The following is a 14,818-nucleotide window of genomic DNA, read 5'->3' on the forward strand; positions in this document are numbered from 1 at the left end:
GGTGTTTTTTTTCGCCATGTATATCTTCGAAGATTTGGATATAATTCTCTAAATGGGTATTTTAAATCAAACAGTTCCATATTTTCGATGATTTATTTTTTGTTGAGCTTTTGGGTGATTAGCATGTAAATAATATTTTGTATCTAAATGTTGATTTAGTACTAAATTAAAATCTCCACATATAATATATTTATCATTGTCAAAATCTACAATGCATTCCAATATAAACTGAAAGAAATCGGGATTGTCTGAATTCGGACCATATAAATTAATTAATGTTATTCTTTCTCCATCTATTGTAATATCTAAAATAAAGAAATTTCCGGAGCCATCTGATTTAGTTTTATGTATGCTATATTCAAAGTTATTATTTAAAAAAATAGCTATTCCTCTAGCGTTTATGGAATACGAGTTGAAAAGGCATTTGTACCTCCACTGGGTTTGGATATATGGTTCTGATTCCATCGAAAAATGTTTATCTTGCAAACAATAAATATTAAAGTTCTGGCATTTTATATAATTTAATACGTCTTTTCTTTTTTTGGTCATCGATTACCGGATCTCCTAGTCCCTGGCAGTTAAGTGTCATTATTAGAAAAAAGGGCCATGGCGGATTTATGGCGGGGATATTATATTTTCCATGCTTGCATAAGTTGGATGTTAGTGGATTCAGCTTGTTTGAACAATACAGGTAATAATTTAGAATTAAGGTAATAGAGTTTACACAAAGTATAAGATAAGTGAGAGCTGAAAGTATTAACAAATATGGTGTTTTACAAAGAAAGAAAAAATATGTAAACAAAGGTAAACTGAGATAAACAAAGATTAACATCTTAAAACAACGATGTCACGATGTCCCTTTCCCAGACCTTTAGATTGGGTTAACTGGTCTAGAAAGATAATGGTATATAATGTGATAAATACAAACTAAATTTCAGTCAATCAATAAGTTCAATCCCTAAAATATAATCTTGTTCAATTAATAAACTCTCTCTCTCTCTCTCTCTCTCTCTCTCTCTCTCTCTCTCTCTCTCTCTCTCTCTCTCTCTCTCTCTCTCTCTCTCTCTCATAACATGCGCTGCTGGAGTGTGCCTTGTCATATAAAAGAGACACTAATCGTAACTAGATACTTTAAAAGTACTTGGCTCTGCAATAAAACGTTGTATGGTGTTGTATACAAAAACATACACTAGCACATAATCTACATAAGCATATTAAACATTCGTGAGTGTGACGGTACATGCTCTTAATTTCTTTTCGCCTGTGGCGTTATTAATTGTTTTAGAAGACCGTGTGCAGTTCCAAATGCACTTAGCTAGGTGGGCAACTTGTTACGTAATACTTCTGCGCGATGGTCGTCTAATACACACCCAGATTAGGTGTGGAGGCCATGTGGCCAGTAGTTACGTAATACCTCCGCGCGACCGTGGAATCTCTAGCGAACTGGCGACATTAAGTCTGACGATCTGAGGAAAAAAATACCGCTTGGTCGCGGTGGAAATATCAGATGATAAGATTCGGTGCCGCGATTTACCCCCAGGCGATTTCTGATTTTATAATAAATAGCTAGTTGTTTAGAGAGATCGGGGAGAACGAAAAAGGACGGCTCGCAGGGAACGTAGTCCGTTGGACTTTGGTAAATATTTTATTTCTGCTCTGTTGTATAACCTTGATGTGATTGATGTGACTTTAAATATTTTAATACTGTATTATACCAATATTCTTTAGACAGTGTCTTCGGTCATCTGACGAAGTAAATCGTAGTCTTACTGGTCTATATTTATACGAGTATTTGGTCATATAAAGCTTAGCCAGTCATCCTAGAAGACCTAGGTAAACTGTAGGTTATTGTCTTTATTGTGATAGGTACCAGTATTAATTCTGTGTTACAAGGTTACTGAATGAGTAGTTAAGGGTTAATTAAAAATTAACCAGTTAGGAATAGTGTGGTAATTCCTTTATTAATTAAGTTCTCCTGGCAGCGTTTCTCAATTATCACACGTTACTGAACGAGTAGTAAGGGTTAATTAAAAATTAACCAGTTAGGAATAGAGTGGTAATTCCTTTATTAATTAACTTCTCCTAGAAGCGTTTCTCAATTATCACACGTGTGGGTGTTGTGTCACGGTGAAGTGTTTCGCATATTGTGTAACCTAGACACCTAGAGATTAACTAATTAAGTGATCAGTTCTGGGTTGTTATTATTGTTGTTATTAATTAACTACTACGGCTGTACATTTGTCAGCGTAGGTTAATACAGATTCAATAGTGTATTGTGTTTTGTTGTGTTTTCTAGTGAACTCAACGTGCTATAATAATATATACTTATATAAGATCGTATCTCTGATCATACCTAGAGACGAGCCATACTAGGGTTTAACCGCCCGTTACAGAGAGATCTTATAGATATACAGTTAGGAGAGATATTTGGATAATCGTGTTTCATTCAGTTACGGGTATTATAGAATCCCCGTGACAGGAGTAGAAAATTGGGGTGCTCGTCCCGGATCTGAAACGGGACATGCATATTTAAAAAAGTATTGTTTGTAAATGGGGGCTTTATAAATTATTTTTACAAATTTACTAGAAGTAGCAACGTTGTTCACTAGAAAATTAATTAATAATAAGTGCGTCATATCTAAACATGGATAAGAATTTGCTGGATAGGCCTACGCTCAGTGTAGTGGAGATTAAGCGAGCACGTAAGGCCGAATTAGTTGAAATCGCGGGTGAGCGAGAAATTGATTTAACATCAGCTAAAACCTTAGGTGATATAAAGACAATTATTATCCAGGAAGGTTTTGGTGATAGGCCTGTTATGGAAGACAGTGAGATTGTTTCAGGGATAGAGATAAATGAGTTAAGTGTGGAACAACAATTAGCTTTTAAAAAACTTGAGTACGAAAGAGAAGAACGTGCATTAGATAGAGAGAGGGAGAGAGAAAGAGAAGATAGAGATAGAGAAAAAGAAGATAGGGATAGAGAGAGAGAGAGAGAGAAAGAGAAGAGAGAGAGAGAAAGAGAAGAGATAGAGAAGATAGACATAGAGATAGAGAAAGAGAAGAGAGGGAGAGAGAGAGAGAGAGAGAGAGAGAGAGAGAAGAGAGGGATAGAGAATTCCAGTTAGAAAAATTAAAAGTGGAACATGAGTTAAAGTTGAATACTGAAGAAGTTAGACGAGAGGCAGGAAATGGTTTTAACATGTCGGAGGCTTATAGATCAGTGCCTGTATTTGACGACCAGGAGGTAGATATGTTCTTCCAACTTTTTGAACGGGCCGCTAAGCAGCTAAATTGGCCGCAGTCTAAGTGGACATTGTTAGCCGTGTCTAAGTTTAAGGGGAAGGCTAGTATAGCTTATAATTCAATGAGTGATGAGCGAGCAAGTCAGTACGACCTAGTTAAGGCTGCAGTGTTGAGGGCTTATGAATTACGGCCTGAGGATTATCGTTTACGGTATAGCGAGTTGAGAAAAACGCAGGGTCAGTCTTATAGTGAGTTTGTGGCTAAGAAGGCAGGGATGTTTGATAAATGGGTGGTGTCTCATCAGGTAGAGTCATATACCGAGTTACGGGAGTTGTTGATCTTACAGGACATTAAAAATGGATTACCAGTTAGCTTACGTATTCATTTAGAGGATCGTGATGTCAAAAAGATAGAGGAGGCAGGCATAGTGGCAGATGACTACGTGTTAATACACAAGGCTCAGGCAGTACAGGGTAGCTCTATACAACATGGTGATAAGAAGAAATTTCAGCCAGGTTTTTCCCGGGAAAGTAACTATCGGGGAGAGTCATCTAGTTGGTCAGCTAGTCAGGCAAGGAATGCACCTGGTGGGCAAAGTAAGGATAAGCCTGCATTATCAGTCAATGCACGAACTTTTCGTCCACTTTGCAGTTACTGTAAAAAGGATAACCATCTTGTCGGGGACTGTTTTAAAAGCAAACGCGATAATGCGCAAGTGGTCGGTTTAGTGAGGTCAGCTCCGTTAGCGAGAGAGTTAATGGTTAGTCCCTTGGCAGAGAAAGTAAACCCGTATGTATCCACTGGTATGGTTTGTGATGTGAAACAAGAATTGAGTCCTAAGGCAATATCAATCTATCAAGACACAAGCTGTAGTTAGTCGCTTATAACGTCAAAGTGTTTAGCTGGTATTGAAAATTCAGATACAGGACGTAGTTTGGCTTTAACCTCAGTTACTGGAGAAAATGTGGTTGTCCGGTTACATAACGTTTTCTTGTGTTCGAAGTTTGTGACGGGACCAGTCATTATGGGTGTTGTGAAGGACTTGCCTTTTGAAAACATAGGAGTTTTGTTGGGTAATGATTTGACTAGTCAATGTTGTCAGCCGCAATGTGACCAATTGTTAATTGAAGACAGCCCTTTACCCATAGAAGAGTGTGAGGTTGATGAGACTAGATATCCTGCGTGTGTAATGACTAGGGCTATGGCCAGTAGGTTAGCACGAGACCCAGAGGATATTTGTGATTTGTCTGATACGTGTGTGAGTCATGAAATTGGAGTGGATGAGGTTATCAGTAAAATGGTAGATAAGTCAACTGAGGAATTAAATGTGGTGGAACCTGTTGATCTCCCGCAGAGGGGAAATGAACCAGTTGTGTTTGATAGGGGGGACTTACCTTGTAATAGACAAGAGTTAATCCTAGAGCAGGGGGCTGATCCAAGTTTGTTGGCAGCTCGCACTACATTGTTAACTGAGGGTGAGATGGAGGATCAGATGTCAGGGTATTATATGGACATGGGAGTGTTAATGAATAAGAGTGTGGAAAAGGTTGTGCCTGATAGTGAGGAATGTGTGACAAGATATAGAATTGTGGTGCCGTCTAAGTACCGTCCGTCATTGTTATTGTAAGCACATGAGGACGTGTTTGCTGGCCACTTAGGGCGGAATAAAACTCATAGTAAACTTGCCTCAGAGTTTTATTGGAAGGGAATGTTTGCAGATGTCAGTAAGCATTGTATGTCATGTCATGTGTGTCAGGCTGTGGGCAAACCAAATCAGCTAATTCCTCCCTATCCCCTGCAGAAGGTTCCCATAGTTGCGGAAGCCTTTTCAAAAGTGTTGACAGATGTCGTGGGGCCATTACCGAAAACGCGTTCAGGCAACCAATTCTTGTTAACAATTATGTGCTTAACTACGCGTTTTCCAGAGGCGATTCCCTTAAGGAAGGTTACTGCATCTGTTGTAGCTAGTGCGCTGCTTAAGTACTTTACGTACACGGGTTTACCAGGTGAAATTCAAAGCGATCGGGGTACGAACTTTATGAGCAAGTTAATCCAGCAAGTACTGTCTATGTTAGATATACGACAGATTCGTTCTGCTGCATTCCACCCTGAGAGCCAGGGCGCCATAGAACGTTTCCACCAGAGCATGAAAAGTATGCTCCGCTGCCATTGTTTCGACCAGTCAATTCCTTTCATGTTGTTCGCAGCACGGGATGCTAAGCAAGAATCCTTAGGATTCACCCCATTTGAGTTGGTCTATGGGCATTCAGCCCGAGGCCCTCTCAAATTGGTACAAGATAGTTGGTTAGACAAGGATAATGCCGAAAACCTGCTGATTTATGTAGGGAGAGTTAGAGATAGGTTGTGGCAGGCGACCGAACTGGCTAGGAAGCATCTGAGCTATGCTCAGAGCAAAATAAAATCAGTGTTTGATAGGAAGGCTAAGAGTCGGGAATTTAAACCAGGGGATAAAGTGCTGCTGTACCTTCCCATTAAACGGGGTTCATTACAGAACCGGTATTTCGGCCCCTATGTTGTGCACAAACGGGTTAATGAGACAGGGTATGTGATAAACACTCCTGATAGGGTTAGGAAAAGTAGGTATTGTCACATCAATTTGCTAAAAGGTTATTTTGACAGACTGCCGATAGTTCCAGTGTTGCCTGTCCAAATTGAGAGTCACTCAATTTCCTGTGATGACGTCAAGACTGCGGAGATCAAATTAACCAACAGCCAGATTCTAGCAGACTTGAGTTCCTATCTACAGCACCTTGACAGCCCCCAGCGAGCAAAGCTGACTACGTTGATACAAGACAATGTTTCCATTTGTCAGGACTTTCCAACGGTTACCAATACTTTAATCCAGGATGTGTGCTTGGAACCCAACGCTACACCGATTCGACAGCATGCCTATCGGATAAATCCTGTAAAACGTGCAGCACTAAAAAAAGAGATAGATTACATGTTGGAACACGACATTCTGGAACCATCAAACAGTCAGTGGGCATCACCTGTTATTCTGATTCAAAAGGGAGATAACAGTTTCCGGGTGTGCGCTGACCTACGTCGCGTGAATCAACTCATCAAGGCAGATGCCTACCCTCTACCCCGCCTTGACGATTGCATCAACCGAGTTGGACACGCGCAATACATCACCAAATTGGACCTACTGAAGGGTTTTTATGCCATTCCGTTAACGGAGGAAGCTAAGGACATTCTGGCGATCATCACACCTGACGGCCTCTTCCAATTCCGAGTGATGCCGTTTGGTTTGAAGACGGCCCCTGCTGCCTTTCAAAGGATGATGAACCAGGTGTTATCTGATTTAGAAAACGTCAGTGTGTATCTGGACGATGTGGTGTTAGCCACCGACACTTGGGATGAACATTTAACCGGGTGACTGTGAACCTGGGCAAATGTGAATTCGTGAGAGCTTCAGTGACCTACTTAGGTCATACTGTCGGACATGGTTGCATCGCCTCACTGCAGGCCAAGACACTAAGCATCAGCCAGTACCCTGCACCGACCAACCGTCGTGAAGTTCGCCGGTTCTTTGGTATGGCCGGTTATTATCGTCGTTTCTGTGCTAGATTTGCGACGGTAGCGGCCCCCATCACCTCGCTGCTAAAGAAGGAAACGAAGTTCCAGTGGTCAGATGAATGCGAGAAGTCATTTAACCGTCTCAAGCAGATGCTCTCCTCGTCTACCGTGATGGCAGCACCAGACTACCGAATGCCGTTCAAGCTAGCTGTGGATGCCAGTGACGTGGGAGCTGGAGCTGTGCTGTTCCAGGAAGACGGAAATGGACTGGACCATCCTGTAAGTTTCTTCTCGAAAAAGTTTGACAAACACCAGGTGAACTATTCCACTATAGAGAAGGAAGCTTTGGCCATGGTACAAGCTCTGAAGCATTTTCAGATCTACGTGAAATCGGCAGTGCACCAAGTGGTGGTCTTTACTGATCATAATCCGCTTACTTTCATTCACAGGATGAAAGCCACCAATCAGAGAGTTTTGAGGTGGAGTCTTCTTCTGCAAGAATACCCAATTACCATTGAACATATCAAGGGCACATCCAATGTAATCGCTGATGCCCTGTCCCGAAGTTGAACGTTATGATAATGTGTTGACACTTTTGATTTCTGTTTTGTTTTGATATATTTTATTTGTATACCAGGGACTCAGAGACTCAGTGTGATTACTGGTAGTCACCTTATTATTACATATGTTATAAATGCCCGTATGCGTCGGTTAACGCACCTTTTTGTTTTAATGTAGTATATTTCCCTATTCCTAGAGTAGAGGAAATATCCTTTTTGAGGTGGGGGTGTGTGACAGTACATGCTCTTAATTTCTTTTCGCCTGTGGCGTTATTAATTGTTTTAGAAGACCGTGTGCAGTTCCAAATGCACTTAGCTAGGTGGGCAACTTGTTACGTAATACTTCTGCGCGATGGTCGTCTAATACACACCCAGAGCAGGTGTGGAGGCCATGTGGCCAGTAGTTACGTAATACCTCCGCGCGACCGTGGAATCTCTAGCGAACTGGCGACATTAAGTCTGACGATCTGAGGAAAAAAATACCGCTTGGTCGCGGTGGAAATATCAGATGATAAGATTCGGTGCCGCGATTTACCCCCAGGCGATTTCTGATTTTATAATAAATAGCTAGTTGTTTAGAGAGATCGGGGAGAACGAAAAAGGACGGCTCGCAGGGAACGTAGTCCGTTGGACTTTGGTAAATATTTTATTTCTGCTCTGTTGTATAACCTTGAAGTGACTGATGTGACTTTAAATATTTTAATACTGTATTATACCAATATTCTTTAGACAGTGTCTTCGGTCATCTGACGAAGTAAATCGTAGTCTTACTGGTCTATATTTATACGAGTATTTGGTAATATAAAGCTTAGCCAGTCATCCTAGAAGACCTAGGTAAACTGTAGGTTATTGTCTTTATTGTGATAGGTACCAGTATTAATTCTGTGTTACAAGGTTACTGAATGAGTAGTTAAGGGTTAATTAAAAATTAACCAGTTAGGAATAGCGTGGTAATTCCTTTATTAATTAAGTTCTCCTGGCAGCGTTTCTCAATTATCACACGTTACTGAACGAGTAGTAAGGGTTAATTAAAAATTAACCAGTTAGGAATAGAGTGGTAATTCCTTTATTAATTAACTTCTCCTAGAAGCGTTTCTCAATTATCACACGTGTGAGTGTTGTGTCACGGTGAAGTGATTCGCATATTGTGTAACCTAGACACCTAGAGATTAACTAATTAAGTGATCAGTTCTGGGTTGTTATTATTGTTGTTATTAATTAACTACTACGGCTGTACATTTGTCAGCGTAGGTTAATACAGATTCCAAAGTGTATTGTGTTTTGTTGTGTTTTCTAGTGAACTCAACGTGCTATAATAATATATACTTATATAAGATCGTATCTCTGAGCATACCTAGAGACGAGCCATACTAGGGTTTAACCGCCCGTTACAGAGAGATCTTATAGATATACAGTTAGGAGAGATATTTGGATAATCGTGTTTCATTCAGTTACGGGTATTATAGAATCCCCGTGACAGTGAGTATAAATATATCTATGAATATATCATTTTAGCGGAGGGGGGGGGGGGAAATCATTTAACAAATGAGCAAACAATGATACTACAAGTACATGTAGTATTAATTTATATAAGATCTAACGTGTATTATATTTATTAAACATTATAAACTAATACTCACTAAAAAAGAAAACAAAGACAAACTAATAAATTAAGGAACGAATAAGAAGTAGATGTAAAAAAAAAAAAAAAAAAAAAAAAATAATAATTAAAAATAATAAAAATAATAATAATAATAATAATAATAATAATAAAATAAAATAAATAGCAATAATAATAATAGAAATGGTAGGTACTGGGTTCAGATCCCAGTCGAGGCATGGAAGTTTTAATCCAGATACCGACTCCAAACCCTGAATGAGTGCTCCGCAAGGCTCAATGGGTAGGTGTAAACCACTTGCACCGACCAGTGATCCATAACTGGTTCAATAAAGGCCATGGTTTGTGCTATCCTGCCTGTGGGAAGCGCAAATAAAAGATCTCTTGCTGCTAACTGGAAAGAGTAGCCCATGTAGTGGCGACAGCGGGTTTCCTCTCAAACTCTGTGTGGTCCATAACCATATGTCTGACGCCATATAACCGTAAATAAAATGTGATGAGTGCGTCGTTAAATAAAACATTTTTTTCTTTCTTTTTTATTAATCATCGGCTAATGGATGTCAAACATTTGGTAATTCTGCCATATAATCTTAGATAGGAAACCTGCTACATTTTTTATCCATTCAAGGATCTTTTATATGGACGACCCCACAGCCCAAACATTTTAATTAAAATATAGATCATTTGAATTCGATTTTGGCATTCATTTGACCTTTGACTTATGGCCTTTCCCATCACTGAATAGCCAATGGTGTGATAACCTTTTTTCAGAAATACTTATCAAGCAACAATCTAATTACTTCTGATAAACAAGCATTCTGAGAGTACTGCTAAAGCAATACATGTCCCTTACCGGGCCAGACAAACACGTTTTCGTCTCTTCTAAATTCAAGGGTCATACCTCTGTGAAAAGTGGGTAAATCACCATAAAGGTTAAACTTGATCACCAACAGTACATGATAAAGCTACACACAAAATTTCCGGTCAATATATCAAGGCCTTCTGAAAAACAGGTCCGGAAAACAAAAAAATTCATATCTCAAGGGCATTAACTCCGTCATAAATGCGTAAATTTCATGAAATATTTTATTTAACGACGCACTCAACACATTTTATTTACGGTTATATGGCGTCAGAAATTCCATGAAAGTCACACTTGATCTATAGCAGTACATGATAAAGCAATACACAAAAGTTCAGCTTAATATCTCAAGGCATTCTTTAAAAAATCATCCGGAAAACTATATGTGGGACAGACGGAGGGACGGAGGGACGGAGTGACGGACAGACAGACAGATGGACGAACGGATGGACGGAGATGAAACCTATAATCCTCTCCGGTTGGACCTGTAGGGGACTAATAAATGACCCCTAGCCCTTGGACTATAACTGTAAAGACATCCATACCTTTATCTATGCAGTAAACGGACGCATCTTGCCTATGACTTTGGCAGCTGCGGAACCAGAAGTATCTGGAATCGTCCACCACCTGCCCATTGAACCCTGCGTGTGGACACTGATGGATGTTCGTCTCCGTGCCCTTGCACTGGAGGCGACTCAGCCACATGGGGCCGGTGCCCTGCCCATAGAACGCTCGTCTGAGCGCGTAACCGTCTGAGTAACCCAGGGTCCGGCACAGGACTCCAGCTTCACGGTTGTCCCAGTAGCTGTCGCAGACGGTGCCCCAGACACCGCCTACCGAGATCTCCACGCGACCGTAGTTGTTTCCCCCTCCAGCCAGTCGGTAAGAAATCCCTAAAGAGAGAGTGTAATACATTATTTGTGATACATATCTGTCATCCAATGGCAAAAACTGGTATGTCTGTTTTTCTTGTTTTGTAGTCAAGTTTTGTCTCATTAAGGACTTTTGATTGCAATATTAAGAATATTGTTTTTAAATGCCAATGACTTGCAAGATATTTTATGCTAAGTTTTTAATTTATTTTCGTGTGGGAAACTGACATGGTCACTGGAAGTGTTTGGATCTGGTTTTGTAATGATGGCGATTTCACTGACCTACTAGGTTTTTCAATGGTAAAATAAGCTAACTGCAGTTCAATTTACAATAATTAATTAACTAGCAATTTGAAAAATTACTAATTATGACTATGTTTTGCTTAAGTGAATTACTCATATATACCATTATACAACAGGTGTGTGATACATTTTATTTTATTTTTACTTGATTTTGGTCCTTTTATTCAATTACGGTTGAGACTGTGCTGAATTGTTGGGTGGATTGATAGAAAGAAGGATGGATGTTTCAGGATTATATATACATCTTGTTAACACAACTATACTCTACAGGATGCAGTACACTTGGCTAAACATTCTAGCTACTTACCAGACGTTTCGTTGAGACATATTGCTGAACCAATGTCCGCTCCACTGCAATTGCCGAGGTTTAGTCTCGTGTTGTACGGGCATGTATCAAGGCCGTTTTCTGTGCCAGTGCAGTTCATCGCGCTCACCCAAAATGGGCCCCGATTTTGTAAGGGCATGTAGTTATAGGTCACAGAGTAATGGTAGGCGATTCCATCCGGGTATCCCTTTTTCCTGCAGAAGGCCTTAGCTTCTTCGGTCACCCCAGAAAGTGTTGCAAATTCGACCTTTGGTCCCATAGTGGTTCACTTTAATCATTCCATGATGTGTGTTGGCGGTGTCAAAGTCAAAGACATAACCTGCAGTTAAAGGGAAGGAATGTTTATTTAATTACATCTCAGCAAAATTTAAACTACGGTTTAGAGAGGTAGAGACAGAGAACGACAGACAGAGAGAGTGACAGAACGAGAGGGAGATAGAATGAGAGACACACAGAGAACGAGACCGATAGAGAGAGACCATAAGCGTACGTGACGGGTGGCTTTGCAAAGCCTCAAATTCGAGCAAGAACAATGTAAATATTCGGGCAAAATGTGCGAACCTCAGGCGTTTTTAGCACGTATTTCCATCATTCTACCATCAAAATTTGATGTAATCCATGTAACAATGCGTAGTGATTCGTCTGCAGCCCTATATAGCTGTTTGGTAGTAATGCTAATATGAAAAAATGTGTTATCCAGATTCGGACATTTCGTTTAATTTGGGCCTGCCACCTATAAAAATGGGAGCCTATGAGAGAGAGAGAGAGAGAGAGAGAGAGAGAGAGAGAGAGAGAGAGAGAGAGAGAGAGAGAGAGAGAGAGAGAGAGAGAGAGAGAGAGAGAGAGAGAGAGCTGTGAAATAAACTTCCGCCACATAGCTTACTCTGACCAAAAAAGTAACAAAGGATATTTGATATGCATATGATCGTTCATATCATTGGATGTTTGTATAATGACACCTCAGCAGCTTATTACTTCAAACGTGGATACCAGATCCTACAACATATCGTACCTCAAGTCTCCCACTGAAATACATTCTCATCATATCTTGTAAAGGCTCATTATCATAGTTGTAAATGCCATATTTCAAAAGTTTTACATTCATTTGAGATAAATAACTTTTGAAATGTATTGATTCCATGTATAATATTTGCATAATTAAAGAACCGTATCAAAATTATAATTACTGGATGTAAACTGTTTTTTCTCCAAGAATTGTTGGTAAAAATAAATAATAAATGTACACAGAAAGAATGAATGATGGTTTTCAGTCTCGCTCTTCTAGGTACTTCAACGTCCATTTTGGGTTGTGTTTTTTTTTTAACCGCAAGCAAGTATGGACAGCCATGTCTGTAGATGTTTTAATAAAAATTAATTGAACTTTTCTACTAACGTGAAATTATTTGGTTGCAATATTTCATCAGTATGTAACTGAAGGTATAACTTTTACATTTTAAAACCAAAATATTAAATTCGTTTGGTGGGAAGCCGGCATTGTGCAGTTTTACTACATCTTGTATAACAAATGACATATACTCTTCAAAAAAAGAAACGCAAAAGGGTACAAATGGGTTATTACTCCGATTTTATGTTTCCTACCGGTTCATGCTTTGTGAATATAAGGTCATTGCATGTCCCAAACACATTCCCACGGTTACATTTGATAAAACGCAGCTACTGTACAATAAAGTTCCAAAATGTGAATATTCGCAAAAACGCAGCCACGTGCAAACCATGTCACCACTGCAGTGCGTTGTCTCTGCACGTGCAACATTGAACACCGACAGTATAAAAGTGCAGGGTGTTCGCTTGCTGGCCTCTGTATCTGGCCGACAGTTGACAATCCAGGACATGCCACGTCTCAGTGAAAACGCAGAGAAACAATGCCATCGGCCGACTAGACGCAGGCGGAATCCAGAACGGCCGTTGCCAGGGCAGTCCATGTGTCCCCAAGCACCATCTCAAGACTGTGGGACCGGTACCAGCAACATGGATCAACACGTGACCTCCCTAGATCGGTCGACCACGGGTCACTACCCCCGGGCAGGGACCGCTACATCCGGGTACGCCACCTTCGGGAACGATTGACTACTGCCACCTCCACAGCCGCAGCAAAATACCAGGTTTGCGCAGGATATCCGACCAGACCGTACGGAACCGCCTACGTGAGGTAGGAATTCGTGCCAGACGTCCAGGTCGAGGTGTCCATCTTAACACCACAACACCGTCGACTCCGACTGCAGTGGTTGCCAGATTCATCGACAATGGCCTCAACTGCGATGGAGACAGGTGTGGTTCAGTGACGAGTCCCGATTTCTGCTCCGACCGTCATGATGGAAGATGTCGCGTGTATAGGCGTCGTGGTGAACGTTTATGCGGCAAACTGCGTGCAGGAAGTGGACAGATTCGGACGGGGGTAGTGTCATGGTGTGGGCAGCCATCTCACACACTGGCAGAAAAAATGACCTGGTCCACGTGCAGGGCAACCTGAATGCACAGGGCATACATTGACCAGATCCTCCGGCCACACATCGTTCCAGTTATGGCCAACGCCAACGCAGTGTTCCAACATGACAACGCCAGGCCTCACACAGCAGTCTCACAACGGCTTTCCTACAGAACAACAACATTAATGTCCTTCCTTGGCCATCGATATCACCGGATTGAAACCCAATTGAGAATATATGGGACGAGTTGGGGACCGACGCCTCCGACAGCGACAACCACAGCCCCAGGACCCACGCCCGAGCTGGCAGTAGCCTTGCAGGCCGAGTGGGCCACCATCCCCCGGGACGTCATCCGTACTCTGGTTGCTTCAATGGGCAGGCGGTGCCAGGCAGTTGTCAACACACGCGGAGGCCACACCCGGTATTGACTCCAGATGACCTTGACCTTGGTGGTGTGTCCTAGCACTTACTCACAATGGACTAGAGTGAATTGTGAACAATCCTGCAACATTTGGTAATTATCGGACTCACCATTCAATAATTAAATCAATTCTCCAAATGTTACGACAATGTGGTTTTGCGTTTCTTCTTTTGAAGAGTATATATATGGTTATATTTCATCTTCAAGGGAAGGAAGGAATTGTCTTATATATTTAAGTATGTAAGCTTTAATTTCACTATTTGAAAGATTTGGAGCCTTGGACACAATGTTTTTTAACATTTGTAATAAACCATTCGTATTGTTGGGGGGGGGGGGGGGGGGGAGAGACATTTTAATTTATGAAAACGTTTTTGATGAGAAACTTGAAGTGTAATATAATTAATGTGTTCACCTTTTTGTACATGTCAAATCATTTGTGTGTCAACTTACTTTCATCGATGACGTCAGTATTGTTCTGGCAGACGACCGATGCGTAATCAGTAGACTGGCAGCTGTCTTGCGTGAGACAGTCTACCGCACTTTGTTCGTCCCCCATACAGCTCATGGTGGAGTTGAGCGAAATCCTGCTGGCGGTCTGGCCGTTGTAGTAGTAGCCGAGATACCT

The 14,818-nt window shown here is 41.0% G+C and overlaps 1 protein-coding gene across 1 annotated transcript in view; it reads right to left on the reverse strand.

The window, feature by feature from the left end:
• The window catches only part of LOC121387833 (deleted in malignant brain tumors 1 protein-like), an 80,437-nt gene that overhangs the window by 13,702 nt on the left and 51,917 nt on the right, over positions 1-14,818 (reverse strand). The window contains exons 28-30 of the mRNA XM_041519062.1: positions 14,644-14,816; positions 11,308-11,592; positions 10,371-10,718 (exon numbers count right to left, since the gene is read on the reverse strand). Coding sequence (XP_041374996.1) covers positions 10,371-10,718; positions 11,308-11,592; positions 14,644-14,816 — 806 coding nt within the window. The remainder of the gene's footprint in view (positions 1-10,370; positions 10,719-11,307; positions 11,593-14,643; positions 14,817-14,818) is intronic.

This window comes from Gigantopelta aegis, chromosome 2 (genome assembly GCF_016097555.1).
Source record: "Gigantopelta aegis isolate Gae_Host chromosome 2, Gae_host_genome, whole genome shotgun sequence".
Lineage (NCBI taxonomy): Eukaryota > Metazoa > Mollusca > Gastropoda > Neomphalida > Peltospiridae > Gigantopelta > Gigantopelta aegis.